General features: G+C 40.2%; 1 protein-coding gene across 7 annotated transcripts in view; it reads left to right on the forward strand.

Moving 5' to 3' along the window:
- The first annotated feature begins 1004 nt into the window (after nt 1–1004).
- LCA5L (lebercilin LCA5 like) overlaps nt 1005–14959 on the forward strand; it is a 72761-nt gene continuing 58806 nt past the window's right edge. For 2 of the 7 annotated variants that reach the window (XM_007493078.3, XM_007493077.3), the window contains exons 1-2: nt 1017–1287; nt 2714–2875. Coding sequence is in view for 1 of the 7 variants with exons in the window: in XM_007493082.3 (XP_007493144.1) it covers nt 2869–2875 (7 nt within the window). In the remaining 6 variants the exon portion in view is untranslated. The other 5 variants (XR_008918270.1, XM_007493080.3, XM_007493081.3 and 2 more) reach the window with 5 other exon arrangements.

Genomic DNA, 14959 nt, shown 5'->3' on the forward strand with positions numbered 1-14959 from the left:
CTTGAGGGCAGGAACTTTTTTTTTGCTCCTTGTTGTCTCTCCCAGGTTTAACACAGTACCAAGACTACCAAGTGGCTCTCCATAAATGTTTGTTGAATTGTACCAGTGAACGCCAGACTGAGTGGGTAAGAAAGGAAATTCAGCCTTGTAAGGATTCCATTCGGAAGAGGGACAAGGGACCCCGCCAAGCCCACTCCAAGAGGCTGAAGGGAGGAAAAGACTTGGAAGAAGCCGCCTGGCTTCCTCTTTTACGCTGCACATATCTGGTATGTACCTATTGTGCTCCCCTGGAAGGTTTGAGGTCCTCTTTGTATCTCTGGCCCAGACTGACAATGCTTTTTTGACTGACCCCTAGCTCTCAGATTCCGGGTGTATTCTCCTTCCTCTGAAACCCCACAGCCCTGGCTGACTCATCATAGCCAGTTCATCTTTCTGTGCCTTCTTCTTTGGGACTTTATCAGACCCTGCCTTGGAATACAGTAGTTTGTGCAGGCGTCACTTCCCTTACTAGACAGACTTTCTTTGAGGGTTGGTTCTAGAGAAAGTAAGTCTTGGGTTCAAATTTGACCTCAGACGCTTCCCAGCTGTGTGACCCTGGACAAGTCCCGTAAGCCCCACTACCTAGTCCTTAAGGCTCTTCTGCCTTGGAACCAATACACAGTATTGATTCTATGACTGAAGGGAAGGGTTAACAAAACCTACAAAACTTTGTGCCTTGAACGAAGATGAAGCGATCAGGTTAATACTTGTTAATATTCGTCACGACATGAAATTCTTTGGCGATTTCATTGTCCTTTGGGTGTCCTGCTCATCCTTTAAGAATCTCCCCCCCCCCCCATAACCTTTTCCCTAGCCCAGAAACTAGGTGGTCCCTGACCCGGCCAGAGGAGGGAGCTTAGCAGGTGGAGACCGCAGTCACTGCCTTCTGGGCTCTCACGAGAAGGCCGGATGGGGTGGGGCCTACGAGCCTCTTCCAACTTTAACTCTTTACGACGTGGACCCCCGGGAAGCTCAGCACTCGGCCACGCGCAAACTCTTTCCGAAGCGGGACGAACTCTCGTGGAGTGACAAGGGAGAGCCTGCTCGGGCGTCGCGAGACCCCTAAAGCTCTCGGCTGCGGAAGCCTCGCGGCTCTAGGCCATGGCCTGAGGTCGGGGTGAGAGGTGAAAGAGCGGAGGGCGGGTGTCCCGGAAGTCCTTCCCCGGTTCCAGGAGCCTCCTCGAACCCCAATCTCCATGGGAACAGCCAACCGAAAACACTAGGACTACGGAGCTGCGGGAAGAGCAGGTAACGCCCACCAGACTCCTCGGGTCCCCGAAATGAGCCGCCCTAGCCCCGACTCGTTCCCTCCCTCCTTGGGCGCCCCCCAACCCTACCTGCTAGGAGCGTAAAGACGTCCGAGGGGACCCCCTCTAGGACGACAGCCCCTCCGCCCCGCAGCCCGTCACCCTCGCGGCCCGGGGTCTGGCACACGCACGCCATCCTTTCCCCTGGCTCTTTAATGAGCACCTGCCGCAGCCCCTTCAAAGTAGAAGTCTTTGAACGCCAACTTCACTGCTGTAGACTTGTGCTTAGAAAAACTCCGCAGACACACTTGTCAATCTGGCATTCGGTACCTGTCACTTAGCTTGGTTCCCCGTGGTGGATTAACGGGGCTGCCAGACGCCCTCCTAAAATAGGGGCGGCACCGAAGAGAGAACCCCAGGCCAAATCCAGCCTTAGTCCCGTCATAGCTGTGTGGCCCTGGGCAAGTCACTTAACCCCCGTTTGCCCGTCTGTAAAATAGAGGCAATACTAGCTACTACCTGGCAACACTGTGACCCTTAAGTGAGATACTATCTTCATGGATATAATCATGATAAAGCTTCTGTCATGTAGCAAGAGCTGGATAAATGGTAGCTATTATCTGTAGCTAATGTAGCTACATTAAATGTAGCTAAATGCAACAACATTTCTTGTTTGGAGACTCTCCCCTTGTGACCCTGGGACTCCTGGGTCCCTACACCTCCCCCATCTCCCTCCATTCTGTCTGACTCAACAAAATGACCACCTTCTGTCAACATAGAATTACATCATTGGAGCCGGAAAGAGCCTTTAAACTAGTGTAGCGCCCTGAAAACCAAGGCCCAGAGAGCCAAAATGACCAGCCCACAGTTAAAATCGGCAGTGTGGGCACTTTTCACCACTTACCGCTCCTGCTAAATGGGTATCCTTAAAGGACGAGGAGCGCGCTCGCTTCACGGTGCATGTTCTTATCTTCCATGGTAGCTCAGCGCTACCTCATAAAAAGGGTTAAATGAATGCCAGAATAAACCTTCTTCCTTTCTCGTTCTGTTTGATTTTTGGTCTGGAAATCTGATTCCGAACCATTTCCTTTTTAGTTTCTTGCCGGAAACCTTCTTTTTACTGAGAAATCAGCCACGTCTTTTCCTTGAAATGGCGTGCCTTGTGCAGCACCTCAGCCCAATATTCCCCTGATCATCATGGGAGCTCCTGTTTATCTGGTCTGCTAAGGTTTGCCAAGCTTTGGGCAGACATTTTCTTTGTGGATCTCCACAATAATTTGCCCAAGGTCACACCAAGTAGATAAGACGGGACTCAAGCCCAGACCATGCTGACACCACGTCCTGCCCTACCCCGGCTTTAGAAGATTGTACATGCTGTCTGTACAGTACGAAATAAAGTACAATTCCCATGCATTTCTCTTGCACAGTTTTTGCCATCAAATGACTTTTGAGACCAGTTGCCACGTCACCCCTCCAAAGAGCCATCACTTTCTGGATCATCGGGAAGTCTGTAGCATGTCATACATCTCACAGATGACCTAAGAATCTGGCCAGAGTCCAAGATGCAGTTTCTACAGCTGCAATGAGAGGTAGCCTTACAGATAACGTCTCTCCTAAATGCTCGGGAGCCTAATTAGGAATTGAGACCTAGAGTGGTCATTTATGAGGCGGCTAAGATCCTGCCACACTGCCCGTCCCAGAGAAAGGCTCAGTAATGATGCCTGCTGTTCAGCCTCACTTTCCTTCATTCAGCGACCACATTTCATTAACCGTGTAACAAAAAAATGCCAGATGTGTGCCCTGGTGGAATAGCCTCACTAAATGATTTTATTCATTCATACATGTAAGTAATTGTTGCTGGCTTCACAGGCCAATCCCAGGGAATATTTTACTGAATTAGGCAGATGTCTTCATTGATAGACATGTAGATACAGGCATGCCTACACATGTGGACTGAATGTTCATGTTTCCGTGTGCCACTTTCACTACGGAGACAATAACCCAATAACAAAGGGCAACGGCATGCATTACATGACGAAATTAGAGAAATCCCCACCAGCTACAATGATGAGCCAAATTGCATAAGAGAAAATTTCATTATGAATGAAAAATCTCTCAGCAGCTCAAGAGGGGGGAGGTATGTCTACACGAATTTATGTGAAAAGTATCTGAATACTTCAGGGTACTCCAAGTTCATTTAATTCCAGAGTAGCCAGAGAGCTCTCCACCACCAAAGCCAGATAAGGGAGGTGGTCTTTGTGCAGGTTTAGTCTAAAGAGATGCACAATCTCAAGAAAGACGAGGTGATCGTTGTGTGGGACCCTTCCCTAGTCAGACCATTTCTGTAGAGTTAAGCTCAATTTTAGGCACCATATTCTCAGCTTTGAGAATCGGGTCTATATGGCTTTGAGAAAAGGGAGGAGGGTGGAAGTGTAAACTACAACTTCTCACTGTAAAAACTGGAATGAGGATTCCTTGAGCTAAAAGGAGTAAAAAATTAAGGAATTCATTACCCATTTCAGTTCCATCAAGCAATAGTAAATGCCTTTCCAAATGAATGATTATATGGTAGCCCTACATCCACACCATGGAGGAAAAGAAAATATACAAGGAGAAGGGAGTAAACATTTATAGAACACCTACTACATGCCAGGTACTTTGCTAGTTCTGTAGAAATATTACCTCATTTGATTCTTAGAAGAACCATGAGATATGTAGGTAATTTTACTCTCCTCATTTTTATCATTGAGGAAACTGAGGCAAACAGGTTAAGTGATCTACCCAGGGTCATATAGCTAGTAAGAGTCTGAGGCCAGATTTGAGGTCAACTCTTTCTAGACCTGGAGGTCTAGCCTATCCACTGTACCTCCCTGGAAGAGGGCCTGACTGTTTTTTTGGACCCAAAAGGAAGAACTAAAAGCAATGGGTAGAATTTCAGAGAGGTAGTGGTCAGTAAAAATATGAGAAAAATCGTTAAGAAAAACAAAAAATAAACAAAATTTAAAATTAATAGGTGGTTCTCTCCCACTTAAGAGGTTCAAAGGCATTGCATCAACACTTGCTGATACTATTGTGAGATTTTTACTTAGGAATTTTTACAAATGGACACTGAAGTTTCTTCCAACTCTGAGATTCTGTGTTTTAGATACCAACATTGAGTTAACAGATTCTTTTAAATGATTTTTTAAAAAACTTTAATTTTTAAAAAGAATATTTATTTACTTTTTCAATATACTGTTCTTGATTCAAGAAATCTATAATTTTTGTGAATTAAAATTATGTATATATAATATATATACTTCTTAAGTTCAAACCAAGATTTGCAAATAAATCAGCCTTTTTAAAATGTTGTACAATTTCACACATTTATAAAGTATATACATATAAGTATGTATATATAATATCTGGCAGATTTTTTTGTTCATTCCATTTTTTTTAATTTAATTTTTTTTTGTTACAAAACTCAATTTATTCCCTCCCTCCCCTCCACACACCCTTCCCGGAGCCAACACCCAATTTCATTGGGTATTACTTGTGTCCTTGATCAGAACCTATTTCCATGTTTGTTTACACTAGGATGTTCATGTAGAACATCCCCAACCATATCCCTTCAACCCATGTATTCAATCAGTTGTTTTTCTTCGGTGTTTTTACTCCCACTGTGTTTCCTCTAGATATAGATAGTAGTTTTTCTCGTAGATTCCTCCAAATTGTTCAGGGTCACTGCATTGCCACTAATGGAGAAGTCCATTACATTCCATTGTACCACAGTGTATCAGTCTCTGTGTACAATGTTCTCCTGGTTCTGCTCCTCTCGCTCTGCATCACTTCCTGGAGGTTGTTCCAGTCTCCATGGAATTCCTCCACTTTATTATTCCTTTTAGCTCAATAGTATCCCATCACCAACATACACCACAATGTGTTCAGCCATTTCCCAATGGAAGGGCATCCCCTCATTTTCTAATTTTTGGCCACCACAAAGAGCGCAGCTATGAATATTTTTGTACACGTCTTTTTCCTTATTATCTCTTTGGGGTACAAACCCAGCAGTGCTATGGCTAGATCAAAGGGCAGACAGTCTTTTAGCACTCTTTGGGCATAGTTCCAAATTGCCCTCCAGAATGGTTGGATCCATTCACAACTCCATCAGCAATGCATTAATGTCCCGACTTTGCCACATCCCCTCCAGCATTCATTACTTTCCGTTGCTGTCATGTTAGCCAATCTGCTAGGTGTGAGGTGATACCTCAGAGTTGTTTTGATTTGCATCTCTCTGATTATTAGAGATTTAGAACATTTTCTAATGTGCTTATTAATAGTTTTGATTTCATTGACTGAAAATTGCCTATTCATGTCCTTTGCCCATTTATCAATTGGAGAATAGCTTGACTTTTTGTACAACTGGTTTAGTTCTTTATAAATTTGAGCAATTAGACCTTTGTCAGAGGATTTTGTAATGAAGATTGTTTCCCAATTTGTTGCTTCCCTTCTAATTTTGTATGCATTAATTTTGTTTGTACAAAAACTTTTTAATTTGATATAATCAAAATTATTGATTTTACATTTTGTGATTTTTTTTCTACCTCTTGATTGGTTTTAAAGTCTTTCCTTTCCTAAAGATCTGACAAGTATACTATTCTGTATTCGTCTAATTTGCTTATAGTTTCCTTCTTTATATTCAGGTCATTCACCATTCTGAGTTTATCTTGGTGTAGGGTGTGAGATGTTGATCCAAACCTAATCTGTCCCATACTGTCTTCTAATTTTCCCAGCAGTTTTTATCAAATAGTATGTTTTGGTCCCCAAAACTGGGATCTTTGGGTTTATCATAGGCTGTCTTGCTGAGGTCATTTACCCCTAGTCTATTCTACTGATCCTCCTTTCTGTCTCTTAGCCAGTAACAAATTGTTTTAATGACCACAACTTTATAGTACACTTTGAGATCTGGGACTGCAAGTCCTCCTTCCTTTGCAATTTTTTTTCATGATTTCCCTGGATATCCTTGATCTTTTGTTCTTCCAAATGAACTTTGTTATGTTTTTTTCTAATTCAATAAAAAAGTTTTATGGTAGTTCAATGGGTATGGCACTAAATAAGAAAATTAATTTGGGCAGGATTGTCATTTTTATTATGTTAATTCATCCTACCCATGAGCAATCAATGTTTCTCCAATTGTTTAGATCTGGTTTTAATTGTGAGGAGAGTGTTTTGTAGTTGTGTTCATATAGTTCCTGTGTTTGTCTCAACAGATAGATTCCTAAGTATTTTATATTATCTAGTGTGATTTTAAATGGAATTTCTCTTTCTAATTCTTGCTGCTGAAATGGGTTGGAGATATATAGAAATGCAGGTGACTTATGGGGGTTTATTTTGTATCTTGTGACTTAGCTAAAGTTGTTGATTATTTCAACTAGCTTTTTGGTTGATTCTCTAGGATTCTTTAAGTAGACCATCATATCATCCATAAAGAGTGACAGCTTGGTCTCCTCATTGCCAGTTTTAATACCTTCAATTTCTTTTTCTTCTCTAATTGCTACTGCTAGTGTTTCTAGTACAATGTTAAATAATAGAGGTGATAATGAGCATGCTTGTTTCATTCCTGATCTTATTGGGAAGGCTTCTAGTTTATCCCCATTGCAGATGATATTTGCTGATGGTTTTAGATATTTACTGTTTATTATTTTTAGGAAAGACCCTTCTATTCCTACACTTTCTAGTATTTTCAATAGGAATGGGTATTGTATTTTATCAAAGGCTTTTTCTGCGTCTATTGAAATAATCATATGATTTTTGTCAATTTGCTTGTTAATATAGTCAATTATGTGGATGGTTTTCCTAATATTGAACCATCCTTGCATTCCTGGTATGAATCCTACCTGGTCATAGTGAATAACCCTTGTGATGACTTGCTGGAGTCTTTCTGATAGTATCCTATTTAAGATTTTTGCATCTATATTCATTAGGGAGATTGATCTATAGTTTTCTTTCTCTGTTTTTGACCTGCCTGGTTTTGAGATCAGTACCATATTTGAGATCAGTACCATATTTGTGTCGTAAAATGAATTTGGTAGAGCCTCCTTCTTTGCTTATTCTGTCAAATAGTTTGTATAATATTGGGATCAGTTGTTCTTTGAATGTTTGATAGAATTCATTTGTGATGGACTAGACCTGGAGATTTTTTCTTAGGGAGTTCTTTGATGGTTTGTTCTTTTTCTGATATGGGGTTATTTAGGTAATCTATTTCTTCCTCTGTTGGTCTAGGCAATTTATATTTTTGTAAGTATTCATCCATATCACCTAGATTGCCATATTTGTTGCCATATAATTGGGCATAGTAGTTTTTAATGATTGCCTTAATTTCCTCTTCATTAGAGGTGCGGTCTCCCTTTTCATCTTGGATACTGCCAATTTGATTTTTTTCTTTCCTTTTTTTAATTAGACTGACCAGTAAGTTGTCTATTTTATTTGTTTTTTCAAAGTACCAGATTCTAGTCTTATTCATTAAATTAATTAATTTAATTAATTAAAATTTAAATAAAATTATTTATTAAATTAAAGTTCTTTGACTTTCAATTTTATTGATTTCTCTTTTGATTTTTAGGATCTCTAATTTAGTCTTCATCTGAGGATTTTTAATTTGTTCACTTTCTAGTTTTTTAATTTGCATGCCCAATTCATTGACCTCTTCTCTCCCTAATTTGTTAATATATGAAGTCAAGGATATTAATTTCCCCCTGAGTACTCCTTTGACTGCATCCCATAGGTTTTGAAAGGATGTCTCATCATTGTCATTTTCTTCAATGAAATTGTTTCTATGATTTGTTCTTTGACTAACTGATTTTGAAGAATTGCATTGTTTAATTTCCAATTAATTTTTTATTTACCTCTCCATGTACCCACACTAATTATTATTATTTTCATTGCATTGTGATCTGCAAAGGTTGCATTTATTATTTCTGCTCTTTTGAATTTGTTTAAAATGATTTTATGCCGTAGTACATGGTTAATCTTTGTGAATATACCATGTGCTACTGAAAAGAAGGTGTATTCCTCTTTGTCCATATTTATTTTTCTACACATATCTACTAACTCTAATTTTTCTACTATTTCATTCACTTCTCTTACCTCTTTCTTATTTATTTTTTGGTTTCATTTATCTAGTTCGGATAGAGGAAGGTTCAGGCCTGCCACTAGTATAGTTTTTCTATCCTTCAGCTCCTCTAGTTTCTCCTTTAGAAATTTGGATGCCATGCCATTTGGTGCATACATGTTGAGTACTGATATTTCCTCATTGTCTATACTGCTTTTTTATCAGGATGTAATTACCTTCCCTATCTCTTTTAACTAGATCTATTTTTACTTTGACTTTGTCAGCTATCATGATTGGGACTCTTGCCTTCTTTTTATCAGTTGATGCCCAATAGATTTGGCTCTATCCTCTTACTTTCACCCTATGCGTATCTACCTTCCTCATGTGTGTTTCTTGCAGACAGCATATGGTAGAGTTTTGGATTCTATTCCACTCTGCTATTCACTTGCATTTTATGGGTGAGTTCATTCCATTCACATTCAGAGTCATGATTGCCAGTTGTGTATTTCTCAGCATTTTGATTTGTACTCCTGGTCCTGCCTTTTCTTCTTTCACTATTTCCTTCTACACCAATGTTTGTTTTTAATCAGTCCCCCTAGTTCCCACCCTTATTTTACTTCCCTTTCTACTCCCCTCCCTTCTTATTCCCCCCTTATTTTCCCTATATTCTTTCTAAAATTACCCCCCCTCTCCCTCCCTTGTACTACTTCCCTCCCACCAGTCCATTTGTTAGCCTTCTACTCCCCTATAGGCGCAAATCTATTCTCTGCCCCAATGGATTAGTTTGTTCTTCCCTCTTTGGGTCAATTTCAATGCACATAAGAGTTGAGTATTTCCTATCTCCAACCTCTTTACCCTTCCAGTGTATTGATGTTCTCCCCCCTCCCGCCTTGAGCTTCTTTGTGACATATAAATTTACCCCCTTCTCTTTCTTTTCCCATTTCTTTTAGTATTAACCTCTTTTTTTAAGCTCTAGTTGTGTATATATACATATATATACATGAATATGTATTTATGCATACATATATCTATATACCTATTTATATTTTGTTATTTCATCCTATACAGTATGTCACTGTTCCCTCTAAGTGTAATTCTTCTAGCTGCCCAGGTGATCACAGCAGTTTTTAAGAGTTACCAATGACCTCTTTTCTTATAGGTATACATATCATTTTAACTTATTGAGTCTCTTTTAAAAAAAAGGGGGGGGTTGTTCTGTTTTGTTTTTCTTTTTTCCCTCTTTTTAAATTACCTTTTGATGGTTCTCTTGAGTTCTGTTCTTGGACATCAAATTTTCTGTTCAGGTCTGTTCTTTTCTTTACAAATTCTTAGAATTATTCTATTTTGTTGAATGACCATACTTTCCCATCTTATCGTCCTATATATATAGTTACATATCCCCTGAATATAGTCAGTGTTTCTGGGTAGTTGATTCTTGGTTGTAGATCTAGTTCCCTTGCTTTCTGGAATATCATATTCCATGCTGTCCTTCAGTGTAGATGCAGCAAGATCCTGTGTTATCCTCACTGTGGTTCCATGGTATCTGAATGACTTTTTCTTGGCCGCTTGTAATATTTTTTCTTTGGTCTGATAGTTCTTGAATTTGGCTATAACATTCCTGGGTGTTGTCAGTTGGGGATTGAGTACAGGAGGTGATCTATGGATTCTTTCAATCTTCACTTTTCCCTCTTGTTCTAGAATATCAGGGCAATTTTCTTGAATAATTTCCTGTAGTATTGTGTCCAGGCTTTTTCTTTTGTCATGGTCTTCTGGTAGACCAATGATTCTTAAATTGTCTCTCCTTGAACAATTTTCTAAATCTTCTGTTTTTGAATGAGATGATACATATTTTCCTCAATTTTTTCATTCTTTTTGTTTTGTTTTATAGTGTCCTGCTGCCTTGTGAGGTCACTTAATTCTAATTGCATTTTGGTTCTTAAAGACTGAATTTCATCCCTGGCTTTTTGGTCATCCTTCTCCTTCTGGTCTGATTTCCTTTGAGGTCATCTTTCATCCTCTTTGCCTCATCTTTCATCTCCTTTGCCTCATTTTCAAGCTGGTTGATTTTGGTTTTCAAGACACTATTTTCTGTTTCCAGATGACTTATCTTAGTTTTTAAGTTCTTTTCTGAATTGTCTTCAGCTTCTCTGAATTGTGGTTTGAATTGCATTTTGAGTTCTTCCAAAGCCTGTATCCAATTCACTGTGATTTCTGATTTTTCCTTTGCTGATCCCTCCTCCTCTGTTTCAATCGCTCTTTGCTCATTACTTGTACAGAAGCTATCTATTGTCATTTCTTTCTTCTTTTTCTTTCTTCTTTTTTCTTCTTTCTCCTTTTTCATATTTACCCCTTCTTTGCTCCCCATATTTGTCTGTGCTCTTGCTCCTCTCATTTTTTTGATTTTGGGGGTTTCTGTCAGTTTCCCCTCATGGAGCTTTGGCAGAAAGTCTCTCCCTGCAGTCTGTGGGGGAGGGGCGTTTTAGTTTGAGCTTCCCTGTCCTCTGGAGGCTTTTGATTGGATTAAATTAAAGTCTAGAAGTCTGTGAGGGAGGATTGTTGGAGTTTGGGCTTCCCTGAGCTCTGAAGCCTTTTGATGGGATTAAGTTCAGCTGGGTTTGGCTGGATGTGCTCTGAGGCCAAAACCTCCTGGAAGGCTAGAGCAATATGGAGGGTCTTCCTGGCTCTGTCCAGGCTGCCAACTCTGTGCTCCCTCTCCAGGTCCTTCCCCGCCACCTGTGTTTGATGCTGTGAGCCTGGCACTGCCCTGCCTGCAAGGTACACCCTCCAGACCAGTGCCTTTTCCCACCCAAAGGTTCCCGCTGCCACTGGAGGCTTAGCGCTCGGTGGGGGGGGGGGGGGGGGGGTTCTGGGACCTTCCTTTTGCCTTCCACTTAAACCCGAGTGTTCTCAGATTCTGGTTGGGGGGGGGGCGTACCTTTTGGATTGAGTCCAGCAGGAGGGTTACTTGGCTCTGTCTTATTGTTAGGTTTGATTTTCAGTCTCCTAGGAGCATTTAGTTTGTGATTGGTAAGGAAGGGTTTTCAGAGGTCTGAACTTCTGCTGCTTCTAAGCCAACATCTTCTGTTCATTTCATTTTAAGATTCTTCATGGGAAAAAACACCCACATTTTGATTCATGTTATAACTATCCATATGAAAAATGCCTTTTCCTATGTTTTGTTTATTTTAGCTATTTATATAGCCAAGAGGGGCATCTAGGTGGTACAATAGATAGAGTGCCAGGCCTGGAGTCAGGTGGACCTGGGTTCAAAAGTAGCCTTAGGCTATATCTCTAGCTTGCTTCTGATAACTTAGAGGATAAAAAATAGAGAGCTATTGTATCAATGAGGAAATTGTCTTCTACTAAGGAGAAAGTTGAGAAAAATGGTTCTTTTATTTAAAAGAAAGTACACTAGCATGATAAGTAAGCACTATGGTACTAGATTTGGAGTCAGGAAGAACTATGTTCAACTCCCACCTCAAATCCTCAAATACTAAGGAGCTGTGTAATCTTGGGCAAGTCTCAAACTCTTTTTGCCTTAGTTTCCTCATCTGTAAAATGAAGAAGTTGAATGCAGTAGACTCTTAAAATCCTTTTCAGGTCTATCTCCATGATTCTCTGATCCTTTGAGAAAGGTAGAGGAAGTGAATAAACATTAGATGGAAAAGAAATTTAAGAAATGAAGAGCAATTTTCTCTGAAGAGTATTTGAAAAACATATGCTGAAATGCACAGTTCTTCATATTAGGATTGTAACTAATTTTTATAAATATTGCCTTGCTTACTGTGTTAATAACTAAGGACAAAATTCTCATGAAGTTAAATGCTACATAAAATTCATTTGAAGTTAAATGAATTCAGAAAATAGCTTTAAAAAAAGTTCCCTTTGCTACTTTCTGACTGTGTGACTCTAGGCAAGTCACTTAACCCCATTTGCCTAGCCCATACCACTCTTCTGGAATATTGATTCCAAGACAAAAAGTAAGAGTTAAAAAAAATAATTTTTAAAAAGCCTGCCATGGAACCAGAAAGCCCTGAGTTCTGAGTTCAGCCTCCTACCCATACTGACTTTGTGACCCTGTGTCACTAACAACTTCTCTGTGCTTTAGGCAGTTCTCTAAAACTATGAGATTGTAGAATAGATGCTGAGCTGTATTGCTAGTTTTTTCATCTGGACGTTCCTAATCCCAGTGGGTATCAGCCCAGGCCCTATCCCCATTTAGAAACTGACTGCTATTGATAAAAGGCTAATCCCGAGGTGAAAAATGAATAGCTTTTAATATTATCTTAGATTTCATAAATATAAATATCCCTTTCAGATAGGCTGTAGGAGGGTGCCCACTATAACTTACAAGACCTCTGAACTCAATTATGATAGTCTGAACTAAGGTGCTGACCATATGAGGAACAAAAAGATGGATCTAAGAGATGTTTTGGAGATAAAAATGACTAGATTTGTGCAATTTGTTAGATGTGTGGGATGAGGAACAATAAGCAGTCCAGGATAGTCCCGAGGTAGTGAACCTAAGACTGGAAGGATTATATATTCTTTACATAAATAAGGAAATGCAGAGGAGGGGTGTGTTTAGGGGGGAAATAGTGAATTCAGTTCTGGACATGGTCAGTTGGAGATGCTTCCGAGAAATGGCAAACCTTTTAGAGACCAAAGTACCCAAACTGCACCCTCATACTGCACGTAAGCTGCCCTCTTAGCCCAGGCAGAGGAGGAAGAAAGAGCTCCCATTGGGCTGCTGGGCAAAGGGGTGAGTCATGTGAGAAATGTCCTCAGGCCCATGTGGAGAGGGGGAGGGCGGCAGCCGCCCCACCCCAGCACATGTGCCATAGGTTCACCAACACAGTCAGAGAAATGCACACCTGGAATTCAGGAAGGAGAATAGGATTGGATATGTAGATCTGCTAGTCATCTGGATGTAGCTGATAGTTAAAGCACATAGATACTAAGGAGAACACCAAGTGATAGAAGGTAGAAAGAAAAGAAGGTTCAGAAAGACTCAAAGGTGCACACCCAGTGTTAGTGGATAGGATATGGAATATGAGCCAGTGAACAAGACTGAGGAGCAGTCCTAACAAGCAGAAGAACTCGCAGGTGTCAACAAGAACACAAAGCAGCTAGGGAAAGAGGGCGTTGTCAGTAGTGTTAAGTTCTACAAAGATAGGAAGGAAAAATATTGAGAAAAGACTATCATAGGAGAGCAATTTCATTTGATTGATGGGTTTGGAAGCCAAATTGCAAAAGATTAAGAAATGAGGGAGAGATGAAGAAAATGATGTATCATTTGCATTCAGCTTTTTTCTTAGAAGTTTTGACCATGAAAATGGGGAGAGATATGGCACTAGTTTGTGGGTTTAGTGACTCAGGGGATTTTTTGTTTTTATAAAGAGGATGTGGGGGCAGCTGGGTGGCTCAGTAGATTGAGAGCCAGGCCTAGAGACAGGAGGTCCTGGGTTCAAACCTGGCCTTAGATATTCCCCAGCTCTGTAACCCTGGGCAAGTCACAACCCCCATTGCCTAGCCCTTATATCTACCTTGGAACTAACACTCAATATTGATTCTAAGATGGAAGATGTCAACGTGGAATCTAGAAGTCCCCAGTTCAGTTAATTGGGAAGTAGAAACCCCAGGTTTTGACCTTGTCACAGGAGAGTTTTCCCTTCCCCTGAGGGAAGGTCCCACTTCACCAGAGAGTCGACATCCACTTCAGGTGGGAGATAAGCCCCATCTGAAGTCTAGTGACTCTGTCTCCAGAAGCCTTTCCCAGTATATCAAACCCTCCTTCTGAGGATCGAACTCAGGACCTTCAGCTTAGGAGATTGATGCACTACCTACTGCACCAAAGAGTCACTCTACTTCAGATTGGGTTTATCTCCCACCGCAAGGGATGTCTACTGTCTGGTGAAGTGGGACCTTCCCTCAGGGGGAAAACGCTCCTGTGACAAGGTCAAAACCTGGGGTTTCTACCCTCAAACTAACTGAACTGGGGACTTCTAGATTTGTACGTTGACAAAGATAAGGGTTTAAATAAATAAGCAGATAAATAAATGAACGAATAAATAAATGAAGAGGGTGAGACTTGCATTTACTTTTAGGCTTCAGGGAAGTAAATAGAGTTTGAAGATTAGAAAGGTGGGGAAAGGCATAATTGTGGTTTACTCTGCTAGAAAATTAGGAGAGGAGATGTTGGCCTTCCTGAGGGGAAGAATCACCTCTTCACCAGAGACTAGAGAAGAGTAGGAAAGAATGGAGGATGATGTGATGAGATTTTGAAATGTAAAGAAGGGAAGTCAAGGGAAATGGTTTCTTATGTGTTTTCTAAAAATAAAACTTAACTAGAAAGCTCTGAATTTTCAATAGTTATCTCCAGATGTTCTGTATGTAACACCAGTTTCTTTTTATTATATATATTTAATTTTTGTCATTTAAATTTAAATCATTGGAAATTGCATACACTACTCTTGGATTCATTTATTCCCATTAGGTAGGCTGTACACTGGTTATCAAGGTAGAAACTTGAAGTTTCTTTATACTTATTCTTTAAAGCTTATTTGAGCATCACAATAACTTT

This window comes from Monodelphis domestica, chromosome 4, assembly GCF_027887165.1.
Source record: "Monodelphis domestica isolate mMonDom1 chromosome 4, mMonDom1.pri, whole genome shotgun sequence".
Taxonomy (NCBI): Eukaryota; Metazoa; Chordata; class Mammalia; order Didelphimorphia; family Didelphidae; genus Monodelphis; species Monodelphis domestica.